Genomic DNA, 22,912 nt, shown 5'->3' with positions numbered 1-22,912 from the left:
GATATCAGATTCTACGTGCTCTCTTTAAGACTGAAAAATTAAAAAAAAAAAAAAAAAAAGACTTCATGTGCTCTCTCTAAGGATTACTAGTCCTTATTCTACTGTAATACAGTTCTCTTTCTGTTGTGGGAAATAATTGAAAAAACGTGCGATTGCCGGGGAGTCAAAACCGGATCAATTGCTTGAAAGGCAATTATCCTAACCCTTGGACTTCCAACCCTTGTAGCTGCAGGTGATTGCTTCATTTTATTTGATGATATTTCACAGCAAACACAATTACTGACATTCAAGTTTTTTCCAGCCCTTTCGGGCACACAAAAAAATAATAATAAATCAAAAGAAGTGAAAATGAGAAAATTTGAAATTTTAGGAAATTTTTTAATTTAATTTTTTTATTTACATTATTATTTTGTTTAATAAAATAATAAATATTATTAACTATTTTCTTAAAACTATTTTTTATTTTATAAAATTAAACTAAATAGAATATTAGAAGAACACGTTTGTTTATTTTATTTAGTAAATTTTTAAACGAATAATTTTTAATAAGTAAATTTTTATTCATTTAAAAATTAAAACGCTTACAAGAAAATATAATTTTAGTTTACAACAGGCGAAGGAAAAGATAAAATACTGTACTGTGCGAATCAGCGTTAACATTAATACCGTCAAAGAGGCAATTTGGAACAGACGCTTTATCAATTAATGGCAAAATGGAAGAGGAAAAGGAGGAGCGGAGGAAACCAGTAGCTGTTTTCATGGCTTTTGGTACCAAAGGCGACGTTTATCCTATCGCTGTAAGTCTGACCTCCGTCTCTCTTTTGTTTGGTTTCTCTGAAAACGTCAGAAAATAGAAATCCTGAAGAAATTCCGGACAAGAACGCTGTCTTAATACCAGATAATTAATTTAAAACGATGATTGATGTTTATACAATCGAAATGTTTGGTCGTCGCTTTTGTATTAGGATTTACAGTGTTGATGTTGCTCCTTGTTTGAAACCTTCCAAAATGAGTTAATGCATTAGAAATTTGGTTCTTCTATGTTTCTTGTAATGATTTGCTTTAAGCAGAAGAATGATGATTCCCGGAGTTTCAATATTTTAATTGGAATTAAAACTTTCAGTTACTAGTACTTTTAAGTTCTCAGAGGTTCCTGTATGCAGGTAAGTCATGTTATCTTAAAATCATGAATGTTCTTTTTGTTTCTTTTGGGATTATTTGAACTAGTGGTTGCTGTCTACATTTATATCTAGGAGATACAATGCTCACTGTCCTTTTCAAAAGAATGGCTTTGCCTTTCCTTTTGAGTTCATTTGCAGAACAATTTAGAGGGCTTCTGTCAGCAAGAAAAATAAAAGAGTAACTAAGACGGCAAGTAATGAACTTTTTTGTCATCCTTTCAGGCCATTACTGCTTCTTTTGCTCGTGATCAGAAACAGTATGATGTAATCCTGATAACTCATTCAGCACATGAGGTTTTCAATCTTTTTAGACTTTGCTTATTGTTTTTCACAGCACATGCTTAGGGTTAGCTTACTGATAATAACATTTTAGACCTGGCTCGCTATTAAATTGTACAGTGTGTGGTTGGTTTCATTGTGGAACCACAAAGACACCCGCTTGTCTGGTGAGAGTTACAAAACATAAGTGAACCAGGAATCAGTAAACTCCAGTCCAAGCATTTCCTTTACTTCTTTTTGGGTTAAGCAAACTGTGGTTGGGCAATGTTGACCTTCTATGTTACATTTATCTTATGAAAATTTATTATTTTTCTACGATAAAATGATTCAATAAACCCCACTATTGGTATCTTATAAAATTAAAGCCAATGTCATATATAGGTTAAAATTTTAAAATGATACTGTAGAAAACAAAAAAACGTTCAATAGTCAAACGTTTTGGGCATAGTTTTAAGTGAAATGCAATGTTTCACTTTAGCTATAACCAGAACATATTATTGGTTGAAGGCACAAATATTCAATGTCTCCCATATGTTGAATAGTAAACATTTCCATTTAGTAGTGGTGGTTGTTATTGGCATTTAGTAGTAAAGATGGTATTTATATATCTACAAAAGAGTTAGTAACCGTGCGGTTTGGCTATTTGATAATAGACAGAGTCTAGTCCACATTGAACTGCTGGTCTTAGGTAATTTTAAAAGCCTTAATGAAACTGAGGATATATGAACTAACCAAGTTAACTCAAAATATAAAAGCAATTAGTTTGACCTGTTTGCTTTGTGGGTAAAAATGAAGCACCGCACATAAGACTTGCACAAACTTTTAACTTTTTGGTGGCTTTTGAATTGACTCAACCATATTTAGAGACCTTGCCATGTTTAATAAAGTTGCAAATTTGGTATGATTTACTGCAGACCTTAAGTTCTCACTTGGCAAAAGAAAATGCTGCTTATTTTCCAATTTCATCACCACCAGTTCTTTCTCCTCCTGGAGATATTGATACAACAGGTTTGGCTGGCAGACTCTGATACCCGTTTTTTCTATAGTTCCTTATCATACAACAACAAAAAATGGCTTTGTTTATTCAAAAAGAACAAAGCAACAACTCCATTGCTATTGAATTGTTCTGATATCTCACTTTTTATAACCAGGTTTTCCGGAGATATTTGCACTGCAAAAAAGGGCGATAACATGGGCACACAGACGAGAATGTTATTCGGCAATCAAAAAGATCTTTGGAAATGGCCCTAGCATGGGGGGTGATTTTATTGTGATAAACTTATTTGCATTGGTATTTCTAATAAAAGCTTAAAGTCAAAATATATTTCTTCAGTAATTTGCAAATGCTATTAAGGTTTTGCTGTAGGTTTTGATGGGGAAAAAGCCCATTCAAGGGAATATATTTTAATCCCCTAAACTTCCGTACAGAAAGAATTAAAACTTTAGCAATCCAAAATATTTTAGATGTCTGACTCCACCAGCTTATTGTATGATGGGTAGATGACAGTAATGACAGGTTTGAAGTTTCTGAAGAAAATAGGAACATGTCATACTTTAGAGGAATTACTTACACCCAAAAAAAATAAAAGAAAAACTTCAGAGGAAATTACTATAAATGATGCCATAATATTCTGCTAATATAATATGTATATATGCACACTTTCTTAATCTTATATTTAAAGATTGCTATGGAAAACCTGATAGTCTTGCTCTCCATGATGACGCAGGAAGGATGGAGCCTTGCAGAGGCTTTTTGCATCCGTTGCATGGTTGCTGCTCCTTATGTTGTTCCATACAGGTGAAGAAAGATTCTCATTTTTTTTAGACAATTCCTGTCTCTGTCTCCGTCTGTGTCTCTCTTCACACGCATATATATATAAATATATATATATATATCTATCACACATACAAAAGAACATTTCCCTACTCCTCTAACTCAACACACCTGCAGATTGTAGTTAATCGCCCTTTTTTTTTGAGCACTCTGCAGTGCACCTTCAACATTTGAATGCAAGTTCAGAAAAGAACTTCCTGAGCTATATCAGTATCTCAAGCAAGCTCCTTTTGACAAGGTAAGTTATCATTTATATGGTCGATGTAATTATTCTGATGGTTTTCTTTTGGGTACATGTTCTGCATAGTTTCAGCGGAATAAGTTTGTTGTCTTTTCTTTTCATTTAAAAATATTAAACAGGCTTGAATTTTTTTGCCTCATGTTAACCTATCAAATATTTTAATGAAGGTTTGTTGGAAGGACGTGATTCACTGGATGTGGCCCCTTTTTACTGAAACTTTTGGATCATGGAGAAGTGGAGATTTGAATCTGAGCTCTTGCCCTTTTATGGTTAGTACTTTCGAGGGTAAAATTTCTTTTATGCATTAATGGCTTCCAACTTATTTTTTCATAAAATAAAATATTGGTCGTAAAAATTAAAATCAAATGGCCTTTCTTTCTTTAATCAAATGCAGGATCCAGTAACAGATCTACCAACTTGGCATGCCATGCCGCAATCTCCTCTCCTCTTGTGAGTTGCCAATTTTTACTCTAAAATCTCATATTCTAAAAGAATACATTCACTTATTGTTGGGAAAAATTTAATTGCAATGGTATTTACATCTAATGCTGGTTCTTTCCTCTGATGCATACGACTACCAGTTATATGCTTGCCACTGCTAGGGTTCAAAGGTTTACTGTGAAGTTTAAAAATGGAGACTTGTAGTAATGTTTTGTTCCATAATATATTTTTTTTAATAGAACACACATCTAGTTCCTTAAAGGGGGTCATTTCAGTTTTGACAAAAGGCAATGCTAAAGTTTGTATCGTAACTTAATGTAATTATCTTACAAATTAGAGTTTGCCATTGGCATTTTTCTCTGTATGAATGGCTTCTTTAATACATTTCTTGATATTCTTTATGTTTGAACAAAATCTAAAAAGTCATATGCAGGTATGCCCTTCTGATTTGACTACTTTTTGTCTGACAGGTATGGCTTTAGCAAAGAAGTTGTTGAATGCCCTGGTATAATATGTCTACAAATTCATGGGACGTAGACTGTTGCATATTACTAAAATGAATCATGGATGATTTCGTATTCTTCTGTTATTTGGGCCTTCTTTCTTGGTTATACTGCATAGCAATTTGCTTTTTTCTTTTTGAAATAATAAATTTTATACTGCATAGCAATTTTGAATGTAATAATGCTTTCCATTATTTTTAATCTCTGGCCCATATATTTTTGCTTCTTGGTAATTAGATGGGAAGTAGACAGCAAAAACAGGTTTAAGGTTTGATTATTGCTGAACTTGGAAATGATGGATGATCATTGTGTTCTGCAATGAAAGCTAAGCATGAAAGCTATGACTTGCCTTTTTCCCATTCAGAACATAATATACATGCTGAATTTCGAGAAATTCCTGCTTATCAACTGTTGTTATCCTTCCAGTAATATTACTTAATTAACAGATTACTGGCCGTCAAATGTCCGGGTTTGTGGCTTTTGGTCTCTTCCCTACGAGTGGCAGTTTTCATGCAAGAGTTGTGGGGAAATTTCAGCAGCTTCTAAAAGGAATCTGGCAAGAGGCGAACATGAATTTTGCTCAGCTCATATGGAGTTACAATCTTTCTTAAAGTTTCCTACAGCAGTACAGCCTATTTTTATAGGACTGAGTTCTATTGGAAGGTTGGTTCTTCTGTTTAATGTCTCTATAAGTGTGTATTCCATTTGAAGGTTGGTTCTTCAGTTTGAGATCTCTACATGCGTGTGTTGGTAGGTGGATTTTTTTTTTTGGAGAGGGAAAAGCAGTGGACATATGTCTTAATTGCAGGAGGGGTATTTAATCCTCTCAAACCTTAGGTTAACCAACCTCCTCTTCCATCTTCATTTGATGAATCAAGGGATTTCCTCTAAAACCCTTTTGCTCTCATAGAAGATTGACTATCTATTTACTTATTCATGCATCTTGTATTTGCATATAAATCACCTTTCTTCATATATGTAAGGAATCGATGAATGAAATATTTTGAAAATATTATCACTATCTCCATTAAGTTTTCTATTTATCTCTCAGATTCATCCTCTCTTCCTCTTGGTATTTTCACTCCCCTCTCTTTTTTTCAAACCCGAATACATACATTCTTACATCAGAATCATGTACTCGGGTCTTCACACTCAGCCCCGTAACTAATGATAAATAGAGCTCATAGAGAAAGCATCATTCTTATTTGAGGACTAGATAGGCTGATCAACCTCATTAGGGAATACAACATATGACTCAAGGTGAATGAGAAGGCTGTTTATGATTGTTCATCTCCTAATCGTCAACATCACAGATGAGTCCCAACTCCCGCACTACCTGGCACTCACCGGGTTGCCGTGCTATTTTCAAATCGATTGATAGATAGCCTGATCTGTTCTGATAGATCGAAAGAGTAGGAATAGATAGAGAGGGAATCTATCAATAATAAGGGCAAATCCCCTATTTCTATCTATTTTTTATAAAACTCTCGATTCTTGATCCCTAAGATGCATATTGATTTCTTTCTGATGGAGTCTACATCGTATGTAGAGTGCCCCAGCGCTTTTTTTTCCAGCTCAGTTCTCTTATCCATCGGTCCAATGCACTGGGCTCATCTCATGGAGGGAAAAGCCAAAATGTAGTTGTGTTGTTGTTGTTCACAGCATCAACGCATTCACTTCTCTCCCCGGCATCGTCAACAATGGCTTCCTTATTCCTTGCAATGTTAAATATTCATGGAAATTGATGACACAAGGGGGAATGACAACACAAAATGTCTTTCCAGAATCTGACACAAAGAACCAAGCCTACTTCAAAGTGCATAGGAGCCAGCTCTAACGAATTTCCAAACTCTCAAGCCATGTGGAACCTTATTAGAATCCACCCATTCTCCTTGAGATCAAACTTTGCTCTGAGAACCTTCTTCCATAAGCAATCTTGGTTTCTCATGAACCTCCAAGGTCATTGTTGAAGACATTAGGGACCACAAACAAAAGCCCTTTCCCTCAAAAGATCTTATGGCTAAATTCTAGACCACCAAATCAAAATGCCTTTGATCAATTACCCAATAGAAATCCATGTCGAATAGATTCCAATCTTTTAGCAAGTTGGCCAGAATGGGTATGTAACGTAGATAGGGAGGTCAGATCAAATTGTTTCGGTAAGAGTCAGTCTATCACCTTTACACAAAAAAGCCCTTGTTCAACCATCCAATATTCTCTCTAATCTTGCAACAATAGGCTTCAAAATAGAGACATCACTAAAACCAGCTTCCAAAGGCAAGCCCAAGTACTCGATGGGAAGAGAAGCACTTTTAGACCCTAGAATACCTACCAAATTAGAAGCACTCATGCCACCCAAATACAAACCAATTAAGATTCTTGAATATTGGTTTTCAAACTGGAAATAATCTGAAAGCAAAGTAAGATGCACCTGTCATACAAGAGAGACTCCCTATCAAGCCTGCTGGATAAGAGGCTGTGCTAAAAGGTGAGAGACTGCAGTACCCTCCTTTCTGTCACCAATTACCAAACCTTTAGAAAGATCCATCTTCTGCTCTTGCAAATCATTTGCTAAGTGCTTCCATGACCACATTGAAAAGGAAAGGAGATAGTAGGTTACTTGCCCCAATCCTCTATATGCAGAGGAAAAGCTCGAGAGGTCATCATTCACCATAAGCACGAAAGACAAATAGGAGATAGTATCATTCTTTGACTATGATACTGACATCATTCCCCCATAAGATCATAGCAAAAGACATTCTCTCTATCACCAAGAGCTTCCTTGGTAACCAGAGAGGCATGACCCATGTGAGAGACATTGGAACAGGGCTGAAAAGGAGAGAGAAAGGGAAAAGAGATAAGAATGAGATAAAGAGTTCAGTTATGGGTGAATGGGTGGATTTGTAAACACACATCCCTTCATATATCATGCTCCATCTCATGACGTCCTAGTATTACCTGTTCTTTTTCTTTTGATAAGCAATACCAAACTAACACTACTACTTGGGTGGATTATAAGACAAAGATCTTGCTGGGTCTAGCCTGTTGGTTAGTTTCAGGATTCTGCCAGAATGAGATGTTATAGCATTTGTTTATGCATCTGGTCTTGGATAACACTGCTCATCCTTTCTTCCATCAACTATTTTGCAGCATGGGTTTCTTGAGGAATCCCCAAGCATTTCTTCAAGTTCTTCAAACTGTTTTAGAGATCACAAGTTACAGATTCATCCTTTTTACTGATGGCTATGGACCTTTAGATGCAGCAATTAGGATCATTGCAACTGAATCATCTTCAAACGAAAGGAAGTCCACTGATGCTGGGATCTCTCTCTTTGACGATCGACTCTTCTGCTTTTCTGGGTAAGCATTTAGATGCTTTCAGATACTAAGAATGTAAAGTGCTAAACACTTGTTCACTAAGAAAATAACCAAAAGAGTCATGTAAGATCTTTAGTTCTTTGCTGTTTTATGGAAGTCTTAACAGAGTATTTGAGATTGCTAAAAGAAATGTACTAAAATAGCATGATGCTTTAACATACTTGAAGTAGGTAGGTTCTTATTAAAGAATAAGTAGTAAAGGATTTAGATAAAAATAGTGATTGCAAAAAATAAGCAGTTGCTTTTGTAAAAAAGAATATATTTATTATGGAAGTTTTGTTGACTTATATTATTTTATGTATATATTGTTACTATAGAAAATAAAATAATTAGAAGAATAAATTAGAATTAAAAATGGTTATTTACAACTGTTATGTAAATGGAGGGAATTACCAACGAATTTGTTCCAATAAATTTCTCATTAGAAACAAAATTTTGTTAGGTTTTCTCTAGAATTTGTTAGGTTGTTAGGAGTAGTAGACTTGTATATATATGTGTAAATCATTCATCAAAAATAGAAGAAGAATATTTTTACCTCAATTTTTTCATGGTATCAGAGCCATACCTGATCCAAGAAGAGATCAAACCCTGCTGAGCCGTAATCAGAAATGACCTCGGGTGAGCTTCCATCCTCTCCACCAGAAGTTTCCTTTGATTCTTATCATCACACAGCAACAACCAGAGCTGTGAGTGAATTACCATCATCCTGTATCACAGGACATAAACTCGATGGCAGTAGCTTCCTTCAATGGTCGTCGTCTGTCCGTCTTTTCATCCGCGGAAGGGGGCGTTATCAGCACCTCACTGGCGAGCTCATGCCTCCTCCAACGTCCGATGCAAATGCACAAACTTGGGAGATCGAAGACAGTATGGTCATGTCCTGGCTCATTACCTCAATGACTCCTGAAATCGGAGAGAATTTCCTACTCTACAAAGCTGCTCACGAAATCTGGAAGGCAGCACAGGAACTATACTCCAGCAAGCAAAATACCTCTGCAATATTCGAAATCGAGTCAACTCTTCATGATCTTCGGTAAGGAGAACTCAGTGTCACCCGCTATTACAGTATTCTTAGTCGAAGTTGGCAACAGATGGACGCCTTCGAGGAGCGTCACTGAAACTGCCCCAAGAACACAAAAAACTTCAAAGCCTTTGTGGAAGAAAAGCGGGTCTTCAAATTCCTGATAGGGCTAAACAAAAATCTCGACGCGATTCGGGGACATTTTTTGAGCACCAAACTTTTGCCAAGTCGTCGAGAAGTGTTTTCTGAGGTTCGACGCGAGGAGAGTCGTCGGAAGACCATGATGGGAGAGAATGACCAACCTCACCCGACTGAAAATTCTTCAGCTCTCACAACCTGAGCGATTGACAGTCGAACGAAGAAGACAAGACCCTGGTGCGACCACTGTCGGAAGCTAGGGCACACTCAGGAACGTTGCTGGAAGCTTCACGGCAAGCCAACTGACTGGAAACCACCTTTGGGTGAGTGAAAAATGTGAAAAGCAGAGACCTCTAGCAATCTTCGAGGAAATCACGTGATGGCTGAGGAAGTAATTTATGATGAAATGGGAAAAGACCTATTTACCCTTGAACAGTCGGAAGCCCTCCAGCAAATCTTGTCCAAGAAATCTCACCCAGTCAGTGCCTTTGTGGCACACAAAAGTAATATTCATGCCTTATCTGTTCTTTCAGAAAAAGGACAGGTGTGGGTGGTAGACTCTGTAGCATCTGATCATATGAGTGGCGATTTCTCAATGTTCCAAAATTATAGAAGATGTAAAGAAAATATTTCAATCAGAATTGCAGATGGTTTTCTCTCAAAAGTGGCAGGAATGGACTCTGTAAATTTGTCTCCAAATTTGACTCTCTGTTCAGTTCTTCATATTCTAAATTTGGATTGTAATTTGTTGTCTGTCAGCAAGTTATGTGAAGATTTGAAATGTGCTACGAAATTTGTTTTTAATATGTGTAATTTTTAGAATTTGGACTCAGGGAGGACGATTGGTAGTGCTAGGATGACTCGGGATTATATTTACTTCAAGTCAACATTTCTAAAAGACAAGCTCACAATGCAGTATATGAAAACTCTGTTCTTATCTCCAAAAATAATGAACATGATATTATGTTGTGGCACTATAGAGTAGGATATCCAAATTTCATGTATTTGAAAAAGATGTTCCCACTATTATTTAAAGGAAAAGATTCAGTTTCATTATAGTGTGAAGTTTGCCAATTTTCCAAACATACTCGAAGTTCATTCCATAGTTTAACCGTCTAAACCATTTGCATTAATTCACAGTGATATTTGGGGTCCTTTCAAGGTTTCCAACGTTTTCAGAACTAGGTAGTTTGTATCTTTTATTGATGACCATACAAGAATTACTTGGGTATTTCTCATGAAGGAAAAATCTGAAGTGGAATCTTTATTTAAAAAATTTCATACAATGATTCGAACCTAATTTCATGCTACCATCCAAGTATTGAAATCTGACAATACTTGTGAATATTTTGAAAATACTCTTGAAAAATACTTTACTGAACATGACATTATTCATCAAACTTCCTTTGTTCATACTCCACAACAAAACGGCATAGTCGAAAGATAAAATAGACATATCCTTAAGGTTGTCAGATCTCTCATGTTCACCACACATGTACCAAAATATCTTTGGGGAGAGGCTGTCCTTTTAGCTACCTATTTAATCGGATGCCCTTCCGTATCCTACAGTTTCAATCACCATACACTATTCTCTCAAAAATCTTTCCTGATTCTCACATCTTAAACACTTTGCCACTTAAAGTCTTTGGTTGTTTAGCATATATCCACATTCATAAACATTTTCGTAAAAAATTAGACCCAAGAGCAATAAAGTGTATTTTTGTTGAGTACTCAGCAAATAAAAAAAGATATAAATGTGTAGTTCCGGAAACCCGCTGATTTTATAATACCATGGACGTCATCTTTTTTGAGAATCAACTGTTTTATCCCACCACTGATATTCAGGGGGAGACATTCACTCAGGAATATCAGTTGTGGGATGTGAGTGTACCACCTCTCTACCTACAAAATCCATCACCAGACCAACCTTCCCTGGAGATTGAATCCGAAAGCTTACAAAAGAAATCAAAACTAAAACCAGTTACAGAAAGCACATTACCTGCAATGAGTGAGCTACGTGTCTATACAAGAAGAAACAAAAGAAAAGCACCCGAATCATTCAAGCACTGCTATGAATCCACCACTAATCCAGGTAACGTAATCTTTGTACCAACTCTTGATTCCGTTGATTCTGATATTCCTATTGCTTTGAGGAAGGGTACTCGAACATGCACCAAACATCCTATACAGGACTATGTTTCATTGGACAAATTATCATCGGAACATCATGTTTTTGTGTGCAGGATAGACAGCAGCTCACCTGAACCCAGAACAATACGTGGGGCCTTGAAAATTCAAGAATGGAAGTTAACTGTCCTAGATGAGATCAAGGCACTTGAAAAGAATGAGACATGGGAACTAACTGATCTTCCTCCAGGAAAGCGTCAAGTGGGATGCAAATGGGTTTTTACAACCAAATATAATCCAGATGGGAGTGTGAACGGGCTTAAGACCCGCCTGGTAGCCAAAGACTATACACAATCATATGGTGTAGATTATTAGGAGACGTTTGCACTAGTTGCCAAGCACAATACTATTCGAGTACTCCTCTCACTTACATCTAACCTTGACTGGTCACTGTGTCAATTAGATGTAAAGAATGCATTTCTTAATGGCAATTCGGAAGAAGAGGTGTATATGAATATACCACCAGGGTTCAAATTAACTGACAACTCTCAAAAATTGTATAAATTGACGAAATCACTATATAGCTTAAAACAATCTCCAAGGGCATGGTTTGACAGATTCACAAGAGCTGTAAAATATAAGGATATGAACAATATCAATACGACTATACGTTATTCGTCAAACATTGCATATCAGGTAAGAAAGCTATTTTGATTGTATATGTTAATGATATCATTCTTACAGGAGATCACCTTGAAGAGATTCAGAAACTTAAAGAATTTATAGCCAAAGAATTTGAAATAAAAGATCTTGTAATACTAAAGTACTTCCTCGGTATGGAAGTGGCTAGATTAAAAAAGGGATTTCAGTTACTCAACGAAAGTACATTCTGGATCTCGTAAAAGAGACTGGGATGCTAGGAAGCAAGCCTGCTGACACCCTTATGGATTCAGTCATCAAACTTGGATCCAGAATCAGTGATAAAATGGTTGACAAAGGAAGATACCAAAGACTTGTTGGGAAACTTATTTACTTGGCTCACACAAGATCAGACATCAGTTTTGCAATAAGTACAGTAAGTCACTTCATGTATCAGCTAACTGAAGATCACATGAGTGCTGTGTATCGGATTCTGAGGTATCTCAAGAAAACTCCAGGATAAGGTTTATTCTTTCAGAAGACAGACATAAGGGGTGTTGAAATTTACACGGATGCGGATTGAGCAGGTTCTACAAATGACAGGAGATCTCCATCAGGATATTGTATCTATGTTTGGGGTAACCTGGTTACCTGGAAAAGTAAGAAACAGTCTGTTGTGTCTCGCAACAGTGCGGAATCTGAATTTAGAGCTCTTGCTCATGGTATTTATGAATATGAAAGTATGGTATGACAACCAATTAACAATTAGTATGGTCAAAAATCCAGTACATCATGATAGAACCAAACATGTGGAGATTGATCGTCATTTCATTAGAGAAAAATTGGAAGATGGGACTATAACTCTGATGCATACTCCAACCAATCAACAGATTGCAGATATTCTAACTAAAACTCTTTTTAAGAGAACCTTTAATGACATAATATCCAATCTAGGTTTACTCAACATATACGTAAACTAGATTGAGGGAGAGTGTAGAAAATAAAATAATTGGAAGAATAAATTAGGATTAAAAATGGTTATTTACAACTGTTATGTAAATGGAGGGAATCATCAATAAATTTGTTTCAACAAATTTCTCCTTGGAAACAGAATTTTGTTAGGTTTTCTCCAAAATTTGTTAGACTGTTAGGAGTAGTAGACTTGTATATGTATGTGTAAATCATTCATCAAAAATAGATGAATAATATTTTTCTCTAAATTTTCTTCAGTTACTTTAACTAGATCTCAAGAGGGTGATTAAGTAATTAGTGAAATAAAAAAAAATAAAAACTTAAAAGCTTAGAATACTGGAGTTTAATTTCTACCTTCTTAAAGTCACTTTTAAATTCTAATGACTATGCTAATTTTTATGTTACCTAATTGCAAATATTGGTATGGAGGTGCTTAAACTGCTTATAAGCACTAAATAAGTAACCTCAAACACCCTCTTAATAACAGTTTTTGTGCTTCAGGTCACATTTAAAGGTCAGTGAGAGTGCATATTGGGTCAAATATCAGAAGTACAACTAAAGTTGTAATAGTTGTTTACTAGGAAATGAAGAATTGTAGAATTTGATAAGTCTACCAATTGCTACTATTCTGTGCCATTAACATTGTAAGTTAATTCTGAAATTGGTCTATTGTTACATAGAAAAGAAGAGAGAGAGCAGGAATCTTGAGGTTTTCATGTCTTTTTTGGTTTAGGATTGAGAGAGCTTGGTTAATGTGTAGGTTGAAGGTCTTGAGTTTTAGGATTTTATGGTTTATGATTTTTTAGGGTCTTCATGTTTAGAATTTAAAAGATTTTGGGATTTTCTAGGGTTTTGTATAATTTAGGATTAGAGATATCTCGCAAACCAACTTCAAATTCTGATTGTTTTTCTCTGCATATTCTAAAATTTTCTACTGTTCGATTGGGCATAGATTAAATAATCATTCTCTTCTTCTGCACTTGCTAATCATTTCATAAATCAGTATGGTACCATACACTGTGCTCTTTCCAAGATGTGCTGCTGCAATTCATCATGGTGGCAGGTTAGAGTTTCCTATTTCATTTAAATAATAATTTCATGTTTGAGACTAATTGAGAATTTTTATGGAATTCATTCGAAGACCATATAGTCTAGAAATGTGTGAAAGTCACTTAAAATGTTAGAAGCTAAGCTTACAGGAAATTCCAAGTGAAATTAGAACAAAGTTTTCATAATTCCACAAATTTTGGTAGAATTTAGAATTCATTATTTTAAGTTTAATCTTTATTATCTTCTTGTAGAATTTTTATCTCTCCTCATTTTATTTGGTTCAGCTCTATTCTATTTTCATTTGATTCTATAGTTAATAAATAGAATGTATTCATAATTTATACATTTGATACATAATGGAACCAGCTCCACCATACATTTATATTTTCATATGTTAAGGGAGGAATAAGAAAAACTCTTGACTTGAATTGTGTAAGAATTGACTTGAAATTAAAAAGTCACTATCATTTGCAATTGTTATATATTTATATTGTATAGAAATATCTATTCCATAGAATTGAAGTTTAAACGAAACTCTATGTGTGAGTTTCTAAACAAATTCCATTAAAATTCTTGATTTGTTTCAAACATCACCTAATTGGATATGCTAAGCAACAGAAAACTGATTCCTTTTTCTTCTATCATGTCTTTTATGAAATTTCAGTGGATCAACAGCAGCGGCACTTCAGGTTGGGATCCCCCAGGTTTGTTATTATGGCATTAAACCTTATATCTCTTTTGCTTGTGAAATGAGAACAGAATGCCTTTTTATCTGTTAGTTAATGCTACATTAAAGTTATCTTGAGGTAACCTCCAAACAATTGACTTGCTGGAAGTTGCCTTAGCATGAAGAAAACTTGAACTCCCCTTTGTAGCTCTCAATGGCAGGCTATAGCTTGCCAACTCCATGCACAAGAAGGAATTTCAAATATCAAGTTGATAAAAGTTTGAGAGCTTCCTGGTGCATCGTTCTTGCAATCAGTGCTAACTTGAACTTTCAGGAAAGGACAAATGAATTTGTTTATAATTTTGTATGCATGATAGATGTGTATGTGTGTATGTGAGCATGCTGAAAATATTTCGTACTACTCAATTGGATGGGTTGAGTGCTAATAGCTAATTCTATACTGAATATAAATTCATTAGATTTGGCATGCTTTTTCTCCCTTTTTCACCTCATGTTTGCATTTTTAGTTTTCTTGAATAAAAGAAACCCCTATGGAATTTTTCTATCTTTCTTAGTCAGTTATTTTTTATGGCAGATAATATGTCCATTTATGCTAGATCAGTTCTACTGGGCTGAGAAGATGTTTTGGCTTGGAGTTGCCCCAGAACCAGTAGAAAGAAACCACTTAGTTCCAGAGAAAATGAATGATTCTGGCATTAGGAAAGCTGCAATTGTGCTATCAAAAGCCATACATGACGCATTATCTCCTAGAATCAAAGCATGTGCTTTAAGAATTTCAGAAAGAATTTCTTGTGAGGTAATACTGTCATAAACATTTTGCGTTCTCTACCCAGATTGGTCAAGTGTATCCTAAGTAATATTTAATTATTTTAACTTCATACAGTTCCCTAATCCAGCTTTTTATGTTGGTATATTTCTATACCTATCCTTGATACCTTTAAGTTTTCTGTGATGCATCCCTGCTAGGGCTAGAATCTCTTATTCTGAAATGCAGTATTTGTGTCCGATTTGCTGCATCTATCTGCTTTATATTGGGGCAACAAAAACTAATCCTGATTTGAGAAATTATTTAAGCCTAGTTTTGATGTTGAAATTTCTGGCTTATTACATAGTTGGTCTTGTGGTTTCTTGATGATCTCAATTTTTTTTGTTTCCTATCCAATATTCCTTTGCAAATAACACTTCCCTTTTCCCTATTTTGTAATATAAGTTATCTACTTTTTTGTAGTTTTTCATAAACTGTAATTTGAACTCGTACTCTTCAATTTTCAGGATGGAGTCTCAGAAGCTGTGAAACTCTTGAGGGAAGAGATCTGCTGTTAGACTTATGGTTAGACAAAGCTGATTCTTTCTCTCATTTCTTCTATGGAAATTCACTGGATTCACAGCAGCGACACTCAGGTTGGAATCACTCAACTTGTTGACAGTAAACTAAACAATTCGTCTCTTTTGCTTGTTCAATGGGAGAGGCCGCCTTCTTTTTTCTTTTTATATAGAGCTATTGCCAGTATCTTATGCTAAAGTATGTCTTGAGAAACCACCTAGACGGTAGCTGAAGTGATAAGGACTCCATTTTTCCTATGGCCTGGTTTCAGGTTTGAAGCCTTATATGGTAGTGACTCATGCATCTACCTGTTCTGAGAAAGAGTCCAACTTGCATCTGGGTGGTTTTGGTGATAAGCTTGCAACAAAGATTGTAAGTTGTAGTTTAAATCGGATATCTTAGAGTGGATAAGAACCCGTATAATCTTACCATAAAAGAATTTGTTACCATTTTTTGCAAAAAAGAAAAATATATCTTACGATATTTATGCCAGTTTGCTTGGGGTAAAATTACAAGGATCTTGCTTGCACGTCTGTTAAGCATGTATGAAAAAATGGTGATCATAACTCACTGTTATGTAACCCATGTATAGTTTCTGATGGATTCTCACACTGAAACCCTAAGGTACCTCTATTATTGGAAAGCAAGAAAACTAAGCATAAACTCTGTTACTCATATCATTGAACAGAAACGTTATTACATTAGTATACATGTAATTATATATGGGATTAGTTATGAGAGAGATAAAACTTGGTGGGGGGGCGACTAGTAGCATTGATGAACATCTTCATTCCAGCAGCACACTCGTCACCATAATAAGTTGAAATGAAATAATGTTCTCCAAACCCCAGTTGAATTGTATCATCTCCTGACGTATAAACTTGTGCTCCTTTATTAGCTGTGCATGTTTCCCACCCTTTTTCATTTACTACCACCACGTTGTATCTATAATCATCATACTTGAACACTGTCATTCAAAATTAGTTACTTAAATTCATCAATACCCAAAATTTATGTCTACATATGTGTATATATATATATACATAATATACAGATAACTGAGTGCATATACATATATGTATATATATAGATTATATATAATTGAGACACTCACCGAGTAAGTCACCGGCATAAAATGTCTTTCCATTAGGCCAAGCTTCCATGCTTATAGTGAGGTCCCAACCAAACTCATCACCAACATAGTAGGTAGTTGGCTGAGTGGTGTCACAGCCAAGCACCAAGAAGAGTACTGTCACCATTGATACAATGCTCCTGTAACGATAATTGCCTCCTGATCTTGACATTTTTTTCATCAATCTTTTTTAGCCTGTCCAACTTTATAAGTGATTGAGACACACATACATGTAATATACAGATATATATATATATAATCAACTTATATAGTTGTCTACGTATTTGGTAATATGTACCTAATTAGTTATAATATCAACACTTGGTATATTGATAGATATCTTAAGAGGAATTTTCCTTTTATTATAATTTGAATGGTTTGCATGTGAGCAAGTAATTAATATATAAATGAAATCAATTTATATAGTTGTCTACATACTCTGTATATATACACAATTACTGACAAAATAAGCACTTTCTCTATTTGTAGATATGTTTAACATTTGTAGGATTTTTTTATTTTTATTCTGATTTTAGCGATTTATATATAAACAAATAATTAAGAAAAATTTTCGTTTTATTATAATTTGAATGATTTACATGTGAGCAAGTAATTAATATATAGATGAATCAATTTATATAGTTGTCTACATACTTGATATGCATACACAATTAATGACAATATCAGCACTTTCTTTATTTGTAGATATACTTAACATTTGTAGAGATTTTTTATTTTTATTTTAATTTTAGTGATTTATATATGAACAAATAATTAAGAGAAATTTTCCTTTTATTATAATTTGAATGATTTACATGTGAGCAAGTAATTAATATATAGATGAATCAATTTATATAGTTGTCTACATACTCAATATACATACATAATTAATAACAATATTAGCACTTTCTCTATCTGTAGATATGCTTAACATTTAAAGACATTTTTTATTTGGAGTATCGATGAAGGCCGACTTCAGATAATGGTCTCCACCTTCTTTGAACACCTTTATATGGCCGAAGAGGGACCCATAATGCATTATCCCAAGTTATATAGTTGTCTATATACTCTGTATGTATACACAATTAATGACAGTATCAGCACTTTCTCTATTTGTAGATATGCTTAACATTTATAGAGATTTTTTATTTTTATTCTAATTTTAGTGATTTATATATGAACAAATAATTAAGAGAAATTTTTCTTTTATTATAATTTGAATGATTTACATGTGAGCAAGTAATTAATATATAGATGAATCAATTTATATAGTTGTCTACATACTCGATATGCATACATAATTAATGACAATATCAGCACTTTTTCTATTTGTAGATATGCTTAATATTTAAAGACATTTTTTATTTTGAATATTGATGAAGGCCAGCTTTGGATAATGGTCTCCACTTTCTTTGAACACCTTTATACGGCCGAACAGGGACCCATATTACATTAACCTTTAGAGGCTTGTTCTCGAAGTTAACTACTATTATGGTTGTTCGGTTGGACTCTGAGATAATGAACTATGAATTATGAACTATGAAATTCATAACGCTTTATTTAGCATGCACCTGTTGAAGGTCCCGGAGTTGATGGCCTTCACGCTGCGTTCTTCCAAAACCAATGAGAGACTGTAGGCGAGTTAGTTTGCGCAATGGTCAAAGGTATCTTCCATGCCAAACAGTTATTTGTTGGGATTAACAAAACCCTTATTACCCTCATCTCTAAAGTTGCAAGACTGGAGACTATTAAAGAATTTTGTCCGATCAGTTTATTAACGATTTTATATAAAATTGTTATTAAACTTATTGTCACTAGATCTAAGAACCTAATGCTTTTTTTGGTTGCTCCTACCTGAGCTAGCTTTGTAGTTGGTAGGAATATCACAGATAACATTATTATTGCCCAAGAAGTAGTCCGCTCTATGTGACATTTACGAGGAAAGACAAGTGGATGATCATTAAGGTAGACTTAAAAAAAAGTTTATGATCGCATCTGATGGGAATATGTGAATGACACTCTACTTGATGTTGGTCTCCCTTCTAACCTTATTAGAGTCATCATGCATTATATCTCCTCTTGCTCTATGCAATTGTTGTGGAACGGTTGTCTCACCCAGGAGTTTCGGCCTACTAAAGGCATTCGGCAAGGGGACCCGCTTTCCCTCCTATATATTTGTGTTATGCATGAAACGGTTATCCCATTATATCAACACTTTGGTAAGAAATAGTATGTGGAAGCTGATCTACCTTGGTAAAAAGGATCATGTCTTCTCACACCTCTTTTTTGCAGATAACCTGATAATCCTTGGGAAAGCCACTGATGACTAGACTCAGGTTATAAAGAATGTCTTAGAGGAATTCTGTGCGAGCTTGGGCTACAAAGTGAGTGCGACTAAAACACTTACTTTCTTTTCTTGCAATGTTAATACGGGTGAGGCTAGTCGTATTAACAAGATGTTTGGTTTTTAAGTTTCCAATAATCTTGGTAAGTTTTTTGGTGTTCCATTGTTACATGGTAGAGTCAATAAAGATACTTATCATTACATCCTTAAAAAGATTAACCAAAAGTTATATGACTGAAATGCTAACATCCTTTTCTCTGTAGAGTGTTTAACTTTAGTCAAGTCCGTCCTCATAATTATTCCTGTTTATGTTATGCAGACCACGATTTTACCTAAATCTCTTATGTGATCGATTGAAGTGTGGTCAGGAAGTTTCTCTTGGGCTAAGGGGATGGCAACCGAAAAATCAGCCTTGTCAGTTGGAATGACATGTGTATGTCTTACGACGCTGGGGAAAACGATTCGGTCTATCCATAAGTAAAACCAACTTTTCTTGATAAACTTGGGCTTTGTTGTGGTTGCGAAGCTCGACCTCCTATGGGTCCAAGTCCTCATAAGTACAGATGTTCTGTTTTATCGCGGAATTACAAACCAACGGGACCAATCTCCCATCTTTAGTGCAACCTTGTCCATCTCTTGACGAACCTTCGAGTTGACATCAAATGATCCATTGGTTCAGGAAAAAATGTTAGATTTTGGGAAGACTGCTGGTTAGGGGACTTGAGGCCGCTTAAACTTTTGCTTTTCGCACTTATTGAGGAACAAGATCTCCATAGATGTGTCAGGGACTACATGGTGTCGTCCGACCAATGGGATTAAGAGACCTTGTACCGGGTATTGCCGATGGGTACATTGCTCGAGATGGCAGCGGCACCGACTCCCAAATATGACAATATTCCAGACTTTTACTTTTGGAGTATGACGAGCTCTGCGTACTTCTCAATTAGTTCGGCTTACGCCCTCCTGGAGAGCGATCATTGGCATCCGGATGATAGGAACTGAAAAGACATTTGGCGTTAATCAGGTGCTCAATGGGTGCGTACGTTCCTCTGGTTGACTGGTAAGGTGAAGCTTTTGATGAATTGGGAGAGATTGATGTCACATATCCTCTACTGCGGAATACAGTAGGTGTGGCGACCTTATTGAGAATGTGGATCATGTTTTCCGTAATTGTAATGTGACCAATTTGCTGTCCTGTTGAAGCCCAATCAACTTTCTTCAGTGGTACTGTGGATGAGTAGTTCGTGGTAAATCCCAAAAAAACTGGGTTTGGTGCAAGACATTTCTGGATTGGAGAGTGATCTTTGGTCTTACTTGACAGAGCTTGTGGAACTATAGAAATAAATTAATTTTCCAAGAGAGAGAGAGCAGTATCGATGAGCTTGTTAAAGATGTGTCGTTCATGACTGATTATACTTTTATGGCTAATAATATAAATCTTTGTTTTCTTTCAAGTATGGTGCATAGGTCAAAAGAATTTGCAACTTGACAGAAACCACCAAGGGGTTGGTTGAAAGTGAACACTGATGATGTTTATCGTGCTGCAACCAATCTCGTCTGATGTGATGGACTTATTAGAGATGATGATGATTTTTACCTGAGAAGGTTCAGCAGGAAAATTTGTTGATGCTCTGTTCTTCAGGCCGAGCTTTAAGGCGCCTTTGATGGTCTTTAACTTGCTTAAAATGTTGGGTTCTGTAGTATCATTCTGGAAATGGATAACACTTTAACGGTGTAGTTACTCACTAAGGAAGATTACGGTACTAATGCGCATACCGCTCTCATTCGTGAGATCAAGCACTTGTTACTACAGGATTGGCAGATACAGATCCAACATGTTTATCACGAAATAAATAAATGTGTTAATTGATTGGCAAATGCTGGCTTCTCTCTAGCAGTGGGCCTCCATTCTCATGTTCAAATATCGAATGATCTGTAACAGCTCTTCATTGACGATATCATGGGTGTCTCTTGACTCAAGATGTGCATGACGATTTCTTAATTTTTTTTTTACTTTTGTCTTTCTTTGTACAAAAAAAAAAAAAGACATTTTCTATTTTTATTCTAATTTTGGTGATCTATAAATGAACAAATAATTAATATATAAAAAAATAATTACTTAACTTAATCGATACTTTTACAAGATGTTCTACATTCAAGTCGGTTTGTATTTTGTGTATATTCTCATGGAAGAATTATTTTTGTCTTATTACGAAAAATGTATAGATATCAGTCGATTAAAAATTATCCGAATTTACTCAAGCAAAAAATATTAATAGGTAAATTAAGTCAAAACGTATATAATATTCTATGTACTTGGTATATATAGATAATCAGTGACCATATTAGCACTTAGTATATTGGTAGATATGTCAACATCAAAAAGAGTCTACTTATTAACTAATAATTGATATTGAGGTGTGGATTTGAATCTTGAAATTTGCTTTTCATGTGTACTAATACGGAAATTGTGTTACAAAACACATGAATTTTTATTAAAAAATAAAAATAATTATTAATAGAAATAATATTCTAAAAGAATATTCGATATGGAACACCTCAACAGCACATGGTATCAGTCCACTAAAGAACTGGTATATTGGACCAATCGAATACCATTTTAAAATGGGGGCTAAAAAGATTGGAAAGAAGGATGGCAAAATTTGGAAGACTAATTAATCCTTGTGGGAAAAGAGAGTAATAAGATTAAACAAAGATTTTGGGAGGTGAAGTAGAATTAAGATATCTGGATGATTTATGTATTAACAGAATTTCATGTTATTAATCCAAGAATCATTGATATAATATATGTATATACATATATACACACACACACACCCAATTAACCAGAAGAAAAGTTCTTGATCAAAATTTGAAAATAATAAATTCTGTACGTACATCACCTGAATCTTGGTCCGTCTTCCACAGAAAAAGGCAGCGAATAAGGCATATGCATCTGCAAATGTATTTGACCATTAATCCGAAACATTAGTTTAGTTCTCTTGTTAACTGAAGTTATGGATCGGAGTTATATGAGAGGAACACTATGTGTTTCTTTATAATAATAAAAATAAAGGAAAAAGAAAGATGTGGGTTAAAACTTAAAAGCGAAAGAGATGAAGAGAGAGCATCACAGTTTGTTTAACATTCTGCAGTGCAACCGATCTCTTGAGAAATACGATAAATATTGTTGATATATATACATACATACACCAAAAGCAAGAACTTGAAAAGGTCCTCGACGGTTTGTGAGGAAGAAATTTACAGACCGAGTTTGACATCCTGGCCGCCTCCAAACAGAAGGCGAGCTGAATTGGGTATAATGGAGGTGGACAGAATGCCAAATTGGCTCTGCAACTAAGCCCCTCAGAAACCCTAGAAGGACTCTGTAAACAAGTTTTCAAAGATAACGGAGATGGGTTTTTATCTATGAAACTACCTCAGTTGAGTGATCATGGGAGATTTTGGAAACCAAATAAAAAATAAAATAAAATAAAAGGATTAGTGTTAGCTTTTTGAATATAGAGAGTAGCTTTATAAAGAAAGAGAGAGTGCATGAGCGTGCATGGTGTTTTTGTACGATCTCAGACATGGTCTTCTTTTTTTTTTTTTTTTTTTTT

General features: G+C 35.0%; 1 protein-coding gene and 1 pseudogene across 15 annotated transcripts; one reads left to right on the top strand and one right to left on the bottom strand.

The window, feature by feature from the left end:
* The first annotated feature begins 600 nt into the window (after nt 1–600).
* Nucleotides 601–18,176, top strand: LOC110823898 (UDP-Glycosyltransferase superfamily protein). 14 transcript variants are annotated; one of them, XR_015817205.1, is made up of 17 exons: nt 606–797; nt 1,404–1,475; nt 2,375–2,468; nt 2,612–2,751; nt 3,188–3,258; nt 3,451–3,532; nt 3,703–3,804; nt 3,930–3,985; nt 4,447–4,481; nt 4,926–5,142; nt 7,630–7,839; nt 13,758–13,817; nt 14,469–14,508; nt 15,067–15,288; nt 15,765–15,893; nt 16,088–16,188; nt 17,870–18,176. XR_015817205.1 is itself a non-coding variant. In XM_088213894.1 (15 exons), exons 1-15 carry the CDS (start codon nt 714–716, stop codon nt 15,813–15,815), a joined length of 1,536 nt encoding a protein of 511 aa, XP_088070020.1. In that variant the 5' UTR covers nt 606–713; the 3' UTR covers nt 15,816–16,308. The 14 variants fall into 14 exon arrangements, 3 of the variants coding, with proteins under 3 accessions (XP_088070022.1, XP_088070021.1, XP_088070020.1); XR_015817204.1 differs by having other exon boundaries at nt 15,765–15,918; XR_015817207.1 differs by having other exon boundaries at nt 16,967–17,969.
* LOC148268937 (early nodulin-like protein 22 pseudogene) lies at nt 16,545–17,129 on the bottom strand (annotated as a pseudogene). The gene is made up of 2 exons (XR_015817213.1): nt 16,931–17,129; nt 16,545–16,783 (listed from the first exon to the last, which is right to left on the bottom strand). The product of XR_015817213.1 is annotated as an early nodulin-like protein 22 pseudogene (transcript).
* Nucleotides 18,177–22,912: the final 4,736 nt, after the last annotated feature.

This window comes from Carica papaya, chromosome 2 (genome assembly GCF_054855325.1).
Source record: "Carica papaya isolate Zhongbai chromosome 2, ASM5485532v1, whole genome shotgun sequence".
Taxonomy (NCBI): domain Eukaryota; kingdom Viridiplantae; phylum Streptophyta; class Magnoliopsida; order Brassicales; family Caricaceae; genus Carica; species Carica papaya.
This window is presented reverse-complemented; position numbering and strand designations above follow the sequence as displayed.